General features: G+C 45.0%; 1 protein-coding gene across 3 annotated transcripts in view; it reads right to left on the reverse strand.

The window, feature by feature from the left end:
• The window catches only part of LOC147016953 (unconventional myosin-Va-like), a 100,328-nt gene extending 87,640 nt beyond the window's left edge, over positions 1-12,688 (reverse strand). For 2 of the 3 annotated variants that reach the window (XM_085846193.1, XM_085846192.1), the window contains exon 1: positions 11,320-11,491. In XM_085846193.1, the coding sequence (XP_085702319.1) occupies positions 11,320-11,403 (84 nt within the window). In that variant the 5' untranslated portion in view covers positions 11,404-11,491. Of the gene's footprint in view, positions 1-11,319; positions 11,492-12,547 lie in introns of those variants that run through there. The other variant, XM_085846194.1, reaches the window with a different exon arrangement.
• Between the last annotated feature and the right edge of the window lie 1,270 nt (positions 12,689-13,958).

Raw genomic sequence — 13,958 nt, forward strand, 5'->3', positions numbered from 1 at the left:
AAAGACGTTCTGTGAGGAGAGACGTTCCGTGGGGAGAGGAAAAGGCGAAAGAGGGACGTTCTGTGAGATACGCTTTGAGAGTGGGGAAAAAGCGAAAGCGATAAGTTCTGAAGAGAAAGAGATACGTTCTGAGATAATAAAAAAGCGTGAACGAAAGAGGTATGAGAGAAGTGAGCAAGAAGCGGGTGTAGGCGTGCAAAAGAGGAGAAGGAAGTGCGCGTGTGGGTGTCTGGCCAGCGCCAACAGCGAGACGGTTCGTCCTGCCCAGAGCTTTGGCAAGCGAGCGTGTGGACTGGCGTTCAAGGCTGCCCCACGAGAGGCTGTACGACAAAGCTGGGTGCTGGCGACGGACGTGACACGCACCCACGCATTTCAGAACGTTTTTGCTTCACGGACGACTTTCTGGTGAGCAAGACAAAAAAGACAAAAGCTTTTCTCCCCTTCCCCTCCCCCGAATGATCCGTTGGGTACCCTTGTCTGCGTTTAGCTGCAAGTCAACCCCCGTTAAGCTTCTACTTTTTGTCTCTTTCCTGGCATTTTGATCGATTTTGCTTTGAAATTCTTTATTTACCTCAGCAAATAAAAAGTTCTTTTTATTTATTTTATAATTAATAAATTATTTGTCCATTTCCAACCTGTCCATGTTTGTCCTTTCCTTCATTAGTCGAGCATTGTTCGAACAGAGATAGACTGGGAGGTAATTACCACAGATTTGACCAAAAATAGTCGGCACGCACCAGCGGTTAAAACGCTCAGCCGCCCTAATTAAAATCTAATCAGATAATATTGGTGCTTTGCTGAAGGCACGCTCCCCCGCTCAGGTAAACACGTGACCTCTAGTTAAACGGAAAATTAGATGGCAGACACTGGAACTCGTGGTTTTAAAATAACCCACAGTACCATAACGTTAATTGTGAGTGGTGGCTCCAGGTCCAGCTCTACCGAGGACAACTGGGGATTGATTAATCCCCCTGAGTGACAAGCTGGTGTCTTGTTAACTGTCACCACAAATATATATATATATATATTATTGACTATTTGTCTGACAATCTGGCGTATACCATCTGGAGCAAGAGCCCATGTGCTGTTATCCATTATGGTCTGAGAGGGGCAAGGCAGAACTATCAGAAATTGGAGGAGGAGGCAAAAAGACAATACTTCCAGAGGACAAAAGCTCGACTGACCTCTGGAGCAACCAATCCCCACGATTGGTGGTGGGCAGTGAAGGGGATACAAGGGAAAAGGTGACATTCTACTATCCCAACATTGCAGAAGGGTGGTCAGATCTTTGCCACCTCCCAGGAGAGAGCAGACATATTCTTGGATCATTTTGCATCAAAGTGTACAATTGGTTATGCTGAAAATGACCCCTCCGATCTCACAGCTCGCAACATTCACTTGGGCACTGTAACGTTCCGGCCTCATGACAGACGGATCCTGTAGAAGCTAGACCTTTTGCCAAACTGCTCAGTTTCTGCATTAGCCGTGGCCACTTCCCCTTCTCTTGGAAGATAGCCAATGTAGTGCCAGTGCACAAGAACTTTTGCTCTGTTCCAAACAATTATAGGCCCATTAGTCTCCTAAGCTGCATCAGCAAGGTTATGGAGAGAGAGTCATCAACACCACACTGAGGAAACACCTCATTGGAAACAACCTCATCAGCGACAATCAGTTTGGCTTCAGTCCTGGTCACTCAGCCTCCGATTTACTCACATAAGAGTCGTGAGTGGACGTCTTGTCTCAGACGTCAGGAGGGTACAATGGTAGCACTTGACATCAAAGCTGCATTTGATAGAGTAAAGGCACAAGGGTTTGCTGGTCAAGCTAGTTGCCAATGGAGTTGGAGGGCAGCTGTTACATTGGTTATCCAGCTACTTGATGGACAGACATATCCAGGTAGTGGTTAATGTCCAAACATCCAAACAAACTTCAATTAATGCATCAGTACCTCAAGGATCAATTATTGGGCCCACCTCATTTCTAGTCTACATTAACGATAAGTGCAACAACCTGCATAACCCTACCTGCCTCGAGGCTGATGATGGTACCATCAACTGCCTGATGGAGGAAGTGAATGCCACCATTTCTCTGAGCAAAGACATACAGAAGATCTACGAGTGGGGACAGAAATGGAATGTCCTGTTTGCTACCGAGAATTGCAAGGTTATGTCTCAGTAAACGACTACCAATTGAACAACCTCCAGAGTTCTTCATGGGTGGCAAGCCCTTGCAGCATGTACACGAGCTTGACATACTTCGAATCAGGTTCTCCCGGAGCTTGGGCTTCCAGTCTCACGTGAACTCCATCACCATTAGAACTGGACAAAGAGCGAGTGCCCTTTGCAGTATTGTTCCATACTTGGATCCGCTTGGCCAAGCCCAAGTGTACAAAGCCCATGTCCAGAGCACAATGGAATATACTCCCCTCGTATGGATGTCTGCAAGTGACATGGATCTTAAAAGCTGGATGATGTTAAACGTCATGCTGTATGTATCAAGGCCCCTCCACAGGAATTGAATATCGATCCCCTACCACACAAGAGAACTGTAGCAGGTGTGGGTCTGATGTACAGACTGTACACAGAAGAAGTTCCAGCACTTCTGAAGACCATGCTACAACAGAGCAAGTACTTCCTTTGGAAGCTATGCTGTGCAGTGTCTTACTGGCAAGACGGAGAGTGGTCACTGATCGCTTGTTCAGTATGACCACAATAATACCAGTGTAGAACAGTTTATCAGATGCCACTGTAGGTCACCCAACAACATCCAGGATCAAGGCTTTCTGCTCCAGAGCAGGCAAATATCTTAAAATCGAAAACAGTATACTTATGATTCCATCACCTTGTTTTTCTATTATTATTATTATTATTATTATTATTATTGTTCTCATTTTTATTTTGATACCCTATGCTTTCAAGGAACAAGTGGGCACTGTTTTTGTTCTTTGCAGTGGCAGTACTTATCCATCTAAGGGGGAAAAAAAAAATAAAAAAAATAATTCCGTTTTTGGCCCTATCTCTCAAAGGTGAAGAATTACTTAAAATTCTTGGAGTCGGATCCAGATCCAGATGTTCATCAAAATCGAATCAATTCACCTGTGTCACACACCCAACTTGTCCACAATTTCATCCGGATCAGTCCACAATATCTTGCACACAAACAGAAAGGGGTGAAAACATAACCTTCACATTCGGTGGTAGAGGTAACACATTTCAGGGGGAAACGAATGAAGAAAAAATTTTAAAAAAGCATATGATGCATCACAACTTTGAATGAAAGACATGATGCGTTACAATACTTTTGTAAAGATACTTCACAAAAACGGTATTTTCAAAAATTGGCAAAATTATTGACTATACCATATTGCTTGGGAATGACATCATTATAACATATGGAAAAGAATCAGATGCCCTTCGGGAAGATCATGTGAGCTATCGCCAGAACCCTGAACAAATTCCTGCTCTAACATACAGGGAGTGGGCAGGGGGAGAGGGTGGGCACTGCATCAGTGGCACAGCTGCATCCCTGCAAATGAGGTCACCTGCTGTCATGTGCTGCTTACGAAAGAAGGCAGAGACCTAATCTCATGCAATGTTTCAGCAAGAAGATATATTTACATATGCAAGAAATAGAGGGCTATTCAAAACTCGATTCACCAAGTGGTCTTGGCGGATTGTCACAAACGTGCATCGGGTTCCTACATGTACAGGATGGTTGTGTACGACCAGTCTCCAAGTTGTTCTGGATTGCCAATGGAATGTGCCGCTTGATCCGATCCTTCAGTCTGAGTGATATGTGACCTACGTACCTGGCATCACACCGGCACTGAAATTCATAAATAACATTGTTCAGTTTTGTGGGAGGGAGCACATCTTTCTGGACTGAGGTTATTAAAATGGCTAAGAGATTCACATCAACCATAAGGTCAGGTATGAGAGCATGTGCCAGAACAGCGCATCGCTGCGTCCACTTTCCGCCGGTACTCCAGGGGCCTCCGTCTGGCCATCCCCCAGGCAGATGCCAGGCCCATCCCCATCTCCTTGAGATGATGGTCAACCTGCTGCAACCATGAGGCACGTGGTCGGCCCACTGGCCTCCTCCACTCATGAGACTCCCTCGCTGAGAGAATCTGGTGAGCAGGATCAGCGTCAGGAAAACGAGCCACATGTCCATACAGCCGCAGCTGACGCTCACGGACTATGCAGGTAACAAATCTCATCCGAGTCTCTCTCAGCAACCACTCGTTGGACACAAAATCCGACCAGCGATAGCCAAGGATTCTCCGAAGAGACCTGGTACCAAAGGAATTAAGTCTCCGTCTCAGATCCTTGGTCAAAGTCCAAGTCTCGCACCCATAGAGCAAGACTGGAAGTACCAAGGACCTGAAGACTTGGACTTTCGTCCTCCCGCACAGGTACCGGCAGCGCCACACCCCATGATCCAGTGAATCCATGACTCCCCAGGCCCGACCCAGACGTCTATTGACCTCCGGCACACAACCTGCGGAGACATGAATATCACTGCCAAGGTAAGTGAATCTATCCACGACCTCAACATCCTCACCACAAACAGACACAGACAGGACAGCAGCATCCAAGATGTCACCGAAAGCCTGGATCTTTGTTTTGACCCAAGAAATCCGTAATCCCAACGGCTCCGACTCCTCATTCAGCACCTCGAGGGCCCCCAAGAGGATGTCTAAAGTCTCCGCAAAGATGACTGCATCATCTGCAAAATCAAGGTCCGAGATCTTGACATTGCCAAACGATGCACCGCAACTTGATCTCTCCGACATCCTCCCTAAAATCCAGTCCATACAAGTGCTGAAAAGTGTGGGGGCAAGTACACACCCCTGACGAACTCCAGTAACAACTGGAAATAAGTCAGAGATGGTACCACCACACTTCACAGCACTCTCAGTACCAGAGTAGAGTTCAGACATCAGATCGATCAGTTTCGGTGGCACCCCACGAAGACCAAGAATCCTCCAGAGGACATCCCGATTCACTGAATCGAACGCTTTACAGAGATCAACATAGGCTGCAAGCAGCCCCTGCCAAAACTCTCGTCTGCGTTCGGTGAGGACACGAAGAGCAAGGATACGGTCAATCGTTGACCTCTTTGGTGTAAAGCCTGACTGCTCTGGACGCTGGTGCTCAAGCAGATGGTGGCGAACCCTATCAAGAATTATCCGAGCAAAGACCTTGCCCGGCACTGAGAGCAGCGTCACCCCTCGGTAGTTGTTGCAGTCTTGGCGATCACCCTTCCCTTTCCAGAGAGGGACAACAAGGCCCCTCTTCCAGTCAGTTGGGATGATGCCTGTGTTCCAGGCAGAGCACAAAACTGCATACAACGACACGAGTGCAGCATTTCCACCAGCCTTGAGAAGTTCAGCATGGATGCCACAGATCCCTGGAGCTTTGCCCCGTTTCAACCGGTTCACCGCAGCCCGTGTTTCCACAAGCGATGGTGGACCACAGTTGATTCGAGGGTCAGCAACAGGGATTGTAACACCCTTGACGTCCAACTCGACAGCTGGGGGATCAGCCTGGTACAACCGCTCAAAGTAACCGGCCCAGCGGGCCTTCACTTCAGACTCCTCTGTCAAGAGCCTACCACTCTCTGCTCGAACTGCAGTGCTCCGAGGGATGGGCTTGGATGAACGTAATGCGCGAATTCCCCTGTAAGCGGGACGAGAATCACCTGTCCACAGGTGATGCTCTACCCCTCACAGATTCCTCGCACATAGGCCTCCTTGTCCACCCTCAGTGCACGTACAGTTTTACGCCTCAGCTCCCTGAACAGCTCAGCTCTGCCATTCAGCCTGGCCCTGCGACTCTGGTCAATGGTATCCAGTGTCCCTTGAGAGACAAAATTCTTCTTTGCCCTGCGGTGAACTCCAAGGCATCCACCGGCAACATCAAGGACGGTGGTCTTGAAGGCGCTCCACAACTCTTCAGGACCCCCCAAAGCACCCAGACCCCCAAGTGTCCACTCAGCCTGTTCGCAAACTCCTCAGCTACTCTCTCATCCCTGAGCTTGGCAACATCCAGCCTAGGCTGGGATGGTACCATTCTCCAGGATTTAAGGTGCAGCTTTAGAGTTGCTACAACAAGCCTGTGGTCAGTATTGAGGAACTGAGCACTCCGGTAGACCCTGCAGTTCTGGATCATCCTCCAACGACCGTCAATGAGGACATGGTCAATCTCCTTTGCCACACCGCCAGCGTTGGAATACCAAGTCCAGCGATGAGCTTGCGGGTGCTGAAACCATGAACCAGCCACCCTAAGTCCATGACTTCTTGCAAAGTCAAGGAACTTAGTGCTATTCTGGTTCATAGTTCCTGACCCATGGGGACCAACACACACCTCATAACCATCACTATCAGTTCCAGTCGATGCATTGAAATCCCCCAAGACTAGAAGTGTATCTCGTCTGGGGCACTGATCAACCACAGACTCGAGTGTGGCGTAGAATGTGTCCTTCACGGTAAGATCACTCGCCTCAGTCGGAGCATAAATAGAGACCAGGGAAATGACACCTAAGGAGTGACGAATCCTTAATCTCATAATACGCTCGTTGACCGGTGTTACCTCAATTATCATTGGGGTCAGCTTATTGGACACAGCTACAGCAACTCCTTGGGTATGGTAACCATCAGAGCGACCAGACCAATAGTAGGTGTAACCACCCACCATTATCTCGCCGCAATCCGGTCTCCGAACCTCAGAGAGCTGCAATCCCGATGTCCAAACGCTTGAGCTCAGATGATAACAGAGACAGGTGATCATCCTCTCTTAGGGATAGGACATTCCAGGCACCCACCCGAAGGGACCGCCTCAGCTTAACCCAAGGAGACCGCCGTCTGGTGGACGACACCTCAGCACCACTCCGACACACTCTCCCGCAATCTGACCCAGGGATGTTACCCCATGGTTTCCCTCCTATCAAAGATTGGGGGTCCCGAAGGCTTTGCCCCAATCCCATCATCCGGTGAGCTGCCCTGCGAAGGGAAGCTGCACAGGAGGTACTCCCACGGAGTGGGTTTTCAGATTTTTTTGCGTTTTTGCGTTTTGCGGAATGAAGCGTTTTACGGTGGCCGGAGTGCAAATCCTGCCACCAACCTCCCAATAAGAAGTAACCCAACTGCAGGAGGACGTCCGCAGACACAGTTGGGCACTAGATATGGATGGCCGTTCGCTCACAAGGAGCTCCTCCGCCCTTTGACAGGTTTTGTTTTTAATCCTGCTGGGTGTCCATATCCAAACACCCTCCTCACCAGAAAACCTGGTGGGGGAGACGGTTTAGTCGCCGACAACCCGACCATGGAACAGGTTAGTACAGGTTTACATGGTACCTGTAGCAGGTCACAGATCGAACCTGACCTGACCTGACAAAAACTCGATCAACCATAAAGGTCTTTGAAAATGTGATAGGCAGGGGTCCCAAGGCCCACAGGACGTGGTGGCGCTGGTCACAAGGCTGGCGGGAGTCCCAAGGCCCACGGGATGTACAGTCGTGGCCAAAAATATTGGCACCCTTGCACTTTTTTCAAACAATGCACCATTTCTTCCAGAAAATTATTGAAATAATTTTTTTTTTTTGGTATTCACATATGTATTTCTTTGGTTTGCAGTGAAACAAAACAAAACAAAAAAAAAGCTGAAAAACAACTTCCTCTTAGCTTTTTCCAAACAAAAATCCTAAAATGGCCCAGACATTATAAGAAATAATGAGATTTCAAGCAGGCGATTCTCCTTAACTTTGGAATTGAACTCACCTGTGGTGAGTTGCAGGTACCTGCAATAGAAATATAAAAATACAGAAAAGGAGTCATTCTGCTGTTTCGTGCCACTGTGTGTACCGCGATGAGCATGGAGAAAAGAAAGAAAACCAGCGAATTGTCTGAGGTCAGACACAAGATTGTAACCAAGAATGGACAATCTCAAGGCTACAAGTCCATCTCCAGAGACCTTGATGTTCCTGTGTCCAGCGTACGCAATGTTATCAGGAAGTTTAAGGCCCATGGTACTGTAGCCAACCTCCCTGGACGTGGCCGCCAGAGAAAACTTGATCGAAGATTGCAGCGAAGGATTGTTCGAATGGTGGAGAAAGTACCTCGATCAACTGCCAAACAGATTCAAGCTGACCTTCAGACACAAGGTGCGCCAGTTTCAACTCGCACCATCCGTCGCTAACTCGATGAAAGGGGGTTCTATGGTAGGATACCCAGGAGGACCCCACTGCTGAGAGACACAGAGGAAAAAAAACAAACCCAAATGGAGTTTGCCAAAACCCTTCTGGGAGAATGTCCTGTGGACAGACGAGACCAAATTAGAGCTTTTTGGTAAAGCTCATCATCTCTATGTTTACAGAAAACACAATGAAGCCTTCAAAGAAAAGAACACCTTCCTTACAATCAAACATGGAGGAGGTTCAGTGATGTTTTGGGGTTGCTGTGCTGCCTCTGGGTGCCTTGAATGTGTGCATGGCATCATGAAATCAGATTACCAAGGTATTTTGGAGTGCAATGTTTAACCCAGTGTTAGAAAGCTGGGTCTCTGTCAAAGGTCATGGGTCTTGCAGCAGGACAATGACCCCAAACACACTTCAAAAAGCACTCAGGAATGGTTTAAGACAAAACACTGGACTGTTCTGAAGTGGCCAGCAATGAGTCCAGATCCAAATCCCATTAAACCCCTGTGGGGAGATGGCACCCTTCAAATCTGGGAGAACTGGACCAGTTTGTACAAGAAGAGTGGGACAAACTGCCAGTAGAGAGGTGCAGGAAGCTCATTCATGGCCAAAGGAAGTGCTTGACTGCAGTTATTTTGTCCAAAGGCTGTGCTACCAAAAATCTTGTCATTGTCAATTCTTTTTAATTTCTGATTTAAAAGGATATATCAATTTCAGAATCAAAAACAAAGCTTCTGTAACAGTGAAATAAAGAATTGTGCAGACAAAATACTTTTGTCAATTTCAACTTATTTTTAGATCCTCGTGGAGGATCTCTAAGTCTTACTCACGTTGTTGTTTCACAGCCTACAGTTTTCATCGAAACTTCCTGAAACGTGGCGTATATATGTAAAAATACCCTGCGCAGACAGTAACCATCTCCGATTTTGAAAATTCCTCCTAGAAAAAAAAGTTGTGACGTCAAAATATCTCTGCTAATGGAAATCGCCTAAAAAATTATCTCCGAAACTATGCAAGCTTTTTGAATTCTGTTTGCGGGAATCAAAACAGGGCATTAGCAGAGATGAATTACCGCACATATGATACATCACTGTCATATCAATTTTTAGACGTCATTCCTCTGACATTTTTTTGTTTCACAACCCAGAGTTTTCATCGGATCTTCGTAAAACTTGCCATGTATATGCAGAAAGCCCACGCACAGGCAGTAACCATCTCCGATTTTGGAAATTTTTCCGAGAAAAAAAAAGTTGTCATAATATCACCACTAATGGAAAATCGCCTATACCATTATCTCCGAAACTAGTTTGTTTCGCATCCTACAGTTTTCATCGAAACTTCCTGAAACTTGGCATATATATGTAAAAATACCCCGCGCAGACAGTAACGATCTTCGATTTTGAAAATTCCTCCTAGAAAAAAAGTTGTGACATCAAAATATCTCTGCTAATGGAAATCGCCTAAAAAATTATCTCCGAAACGAGGCAAGCTTTTTGAATTCTGTTTGCGGGAATCAAACAGGGCATTAGCAGAGATGAATTACCGCACATATGATACATCACTGTCATATCAATTTTTAGACGTCATTCCTCTGACATTTTTGTTTCACAACCCAGAGTTTTCATCGGATCTTCGTAAAACTTGCCATGTATATGCAGAAAGCCCACGCACAGGCAGTAACCATCTCCGATTTTGGAAATTTTTCCGAGAAAAAAAAAAGTTGTCATAATATCGCCACTAATGGAAAATCGCCTATACCATTATCTCCGAAACTAGTTTGTTTCGCATCCTACAGTTTTCATCGAAACTTCCTGAAACTTGGCATATATATGTAAAAATACCCCGCGCAGACAGTAACGATCTTCGATTTTGAAAATTCCTCCGAGAAAAAAAAAAAGTTATGACGTCAAAATATCTCTGCTAATGGAAATCGCCTAAAAAATTATTTCCGAAACTAGGCAAGCTTTTTGAATTCTGTTTGCGGGAATCGAACAGGGCATTAGCAGAGATTCATTACTGCACATATGATAAATCACTATGACATATCAATTTTTATGACGTTATTCCCATTATTTGTTTCACAACCCAGAGTTTTCATCGCATCTTCGTGAAACTTGCCATGTATATGCAGAAAGCCCACGTGCAGGCAGTAACCATCTCAGATTTTGGAAATTCCTCCTGGAAAAAAAAAGTTGACGTCATATCGCCGCGAATGGAAATCGCCTATACCATTATCTCCGAAACTCGGAAAGCTGTTTGAATTTTGTTTGCGGGAATCAAGCCGGGCATTAGCACAGATAATTTATCGCAAACCTGATGCATCACAATGACGTCATCATTAATAGGACGAGGATCTTAGCTCATTTGAGAAAATCGTGAGATTTGAAAAAAAGTGCAAGGGTGCCAATATATTTTTGGCCATGACACAGGTATATAAAATAAAAGCCATATAAAAAGAAGATCCTGAGAAGGTTCTGGCGATTGCTCGAGCAAAATATCATTTTCGAAAGCAAAAACAATCTTATCTATAATGGTGCAAAAAACAGCACTTAATGACAAGTTCACCTGACAAAGCTTAACACGGTTGGACTTCAGACTAATGGTGAAAAAGACAAGCACAAGTTCAACCCTAAATCATTAAATGCTTTGGAAACTTTTCTAATAATAAAAACTTGACCAACTGACAAACTCGAGGCAGGACCTGTACAAGGAACAACCCTGAAAACATGATATAACCCCATGGGCAAGACCACAAAGTGGTGAAGCATCTCTGCAATATTTAATCTAGAGAATGGGATAAAGTTTTAAATTTCTGGTGAAAAAAAAAAAAAATCAAATGTAGAAGTCTGCAAAGTGGTTTTTCATTTGAGAGAGACAAACAATAAGCAAAGGTTCAGTAATCAAGTTGAAACATTTAGTTTAACCAATCTTTACTAGATTGTGGTCATGTCACCCATGGATCTTCAAAACTAAAACGTAATACAATTGATACAAACCACACACCCCCACCATCCCATGCAAAGCAAACTCATCCAATGGACAGTACAAAGAACTCCCCTGACCCCTCTCCAACCCATGTAACCAGTACACACAAGACCCTTTTGGGTAGTAACCTTTACATACCGATTGTTCCCTCCAGCACAAACTATGGTGACACGAGTCTCGCTCTTGTAGAATACAAGAAAGAATGTATACAATTTTCTTCATCTGTGAGTCAAGAGACCTTTTAAAGATGGCACCGAACCCAATCCACAAGGCATGTTATCCACGGACTGGAACGGTCAAAGTCTGCAACGGCTCGAGCAGAAAAGCATGTCAGGAATCAGGCTCATACTCAAAAAAAAAAAAACCAGTGTGTGTGTGTGTGTGTGTGTGTGTGTGTGTGTGTGTGTGTGTGTGTGTGATAAGGGGGTGCAAGTAAGAGAATAAATAACATTAAACAGAATAGGGAGTGGTAGTGCAGGTAGTTGGGTTTGAAAGTGGGGGCAGTGAATGCTAACAATCACAAAGGAAAGAACACTAAACTCCAGTCTACAACCAAATGAGTGCAATATATATATATATATATATATATATATATATATATATATATATATATATATATATATATATATATATATATATATATATATATATATATATATATATATATGTCGACTGTTCAAAAGGACGTTCCAAAACGGTGCCAGGATCAAGGTGCAAGTCCAGACTACGTCTGAATGAGTCTCATCGCAACTACCACTTTCATTAGGGTAAGGGAGTGAGGGCATGGAGGAGGAAATATTAATAATTATATTAATTAATATACTGACAATCAGGTGACTATCGACACAGCAACCTCGTTTCTCTAATCACCAATAAAATAAATAAATAAAATAAATCGATCGAACAAGACCACAAGTGAAAACTTCATGGAGTCGAGCCATTCGCTCCAGATTGCACGTTGGTAGACCGTGAGACCCGGCAAAAAAGGTCTTCTGGTGGATCTCAATGATCAAAGACCAGACGTAACATCTTTACCTTGTCGACCGCAAAAAAAAAATAAGTAAATAATCCCCAACAAGCGTTTCTCCCCATTGTTTCCGCGAACGGACGAGGCCGAGACAAGGTAACCGAACCCAAAACATCCCATCACCCACCACGCACCGACAGGTGTAGTCAGGTGCGCACAAACACCGACAACACGAACCGCATCACACGGACCCGTTAACGAAATGTTTTCCCGTTTCCTTTTTTTTTTTTTTTTTTTTTGGAAACAAAACGATCGTCCACACCCCGACCGGTACCTACAAGTGTAACACCTGCCGATACCTGCGTGCCACCTGTATTCGTGCGTCCGTTCGCGGCTCACCTTGGCGTAAAGCTCCGGCGAGCTCATCTCGAACTTCTTCAAAAGGTAAGTAACGTCTTCGTCGGTCTCGCCGTTCACCCTCCACCACCTCAAGCGTGCTCACCCTCCCAGAGGCGGAGGCGGAGCGTGAGAACAACCAGAGTACACACCGGATGTTTGAACAGGTACACTTATGCTAAAGCGAGCGTGGCCCCGCCCAGCCGTCGATGTTCGACCAATCACAGAGACACAGATGAAAACGCAAGGTCACCGCGAAATTAATGTATGTTCATATTTAAATGGTGATAACATGAGTTATTAACCATTAGGGGGTCGAGACCCTTATACCTGTTGTAAGATTTGTTGTTACAGGTACTGACCCTCAATTTTTCATGACGCTCCAGTTTATTAAACCTCGAGGAATTACTCGGATCCGGCTGGGAATTTAGGAATTCAAGTTTTGCTTCAATAATGGGAATAAAACGTATACGGGGTGACGTAATTATTTTTTGATCTTGACCTAATTATATGAACTTTTTTTTTTTTACCGTAACCTGACTCATATTTGGCCGAGCGGAACAAAATTGCCCTCTCTGGATTAGCCGAGAGCAAGGCGCGTTTATGCTTCATTTATATCCGTACCCCTCTGGGTTAAAGGTCAAGGTCAAATGGTGTTCTGAACAAAAAGAACGCGTTTTTTTTTTTTGTAATCGCTCAATTTTTTTCCTTGCGGAATCTCAAAGACCGCTTGGCCTTCCATGGTGGACCTGCACTGAAGTCGTGCTCCTGAGGATGGATTTGTGTCCTTGACCTGATTTTTTTTTCTTTCAGATGGTGACCTAATTAACAAAAAAACATCTTATTCATCATACCTTAAATAACCCTCCTGTGATTGTCATGATGTTGAGTTTTATGGATAGACTGCAGTCGATGGGGACACATTTTTCTTTATTTATTTAAACTCCATCCATAAATGTTGAAGGTCAAGGTCACATGGCGGTGCGAACAAAATATGGCCATCATTGGATCGCGGGCGCCCTCTCTAGATCGAGTAAGTGCATCATTTATTATTATATTTTAATCATAACCCGATATGCGATCCCAACTGGCTTACCCTTTTACCATAACCCAACTGGCTTACCCTTTTACCATAACCCAACTGGCTTACCCTTTTACCATAACCCAACTGGCTTACCCTTTTACCATAACCCAACTGGCTTACCCTTTAACCATAACCCAACTGGCTTACCCTTTAACCATAACCCAACTGGCCTACCCTTTAACCATAACCCAACTGGCTTACCCTTTTACCATAACCCAACTGGCTTACCCTTTTACCATAACCCAACTGGCTTACCCTTTAACCATAACCCAACTGGCTTACCCTTTAACCATAACCCAACTGGCTTACCCTTTAACCATAACCCAACTG

The sequence above is a fragment of the Eptatretus burgeri genome, chromosome 11 (genome assembly GCF_056783735.1).
Source record: "Eptatretus burgeri isolate ZD-2024b chromosome 11, Ebu_testis_v1, whole genome shotgun sequence".
NCBI lineage: Eukaryota > Metazoa > Chordata > Myxini > Myxiniformes > Myxinidae > Eptatretus > Eptatretus burgeri.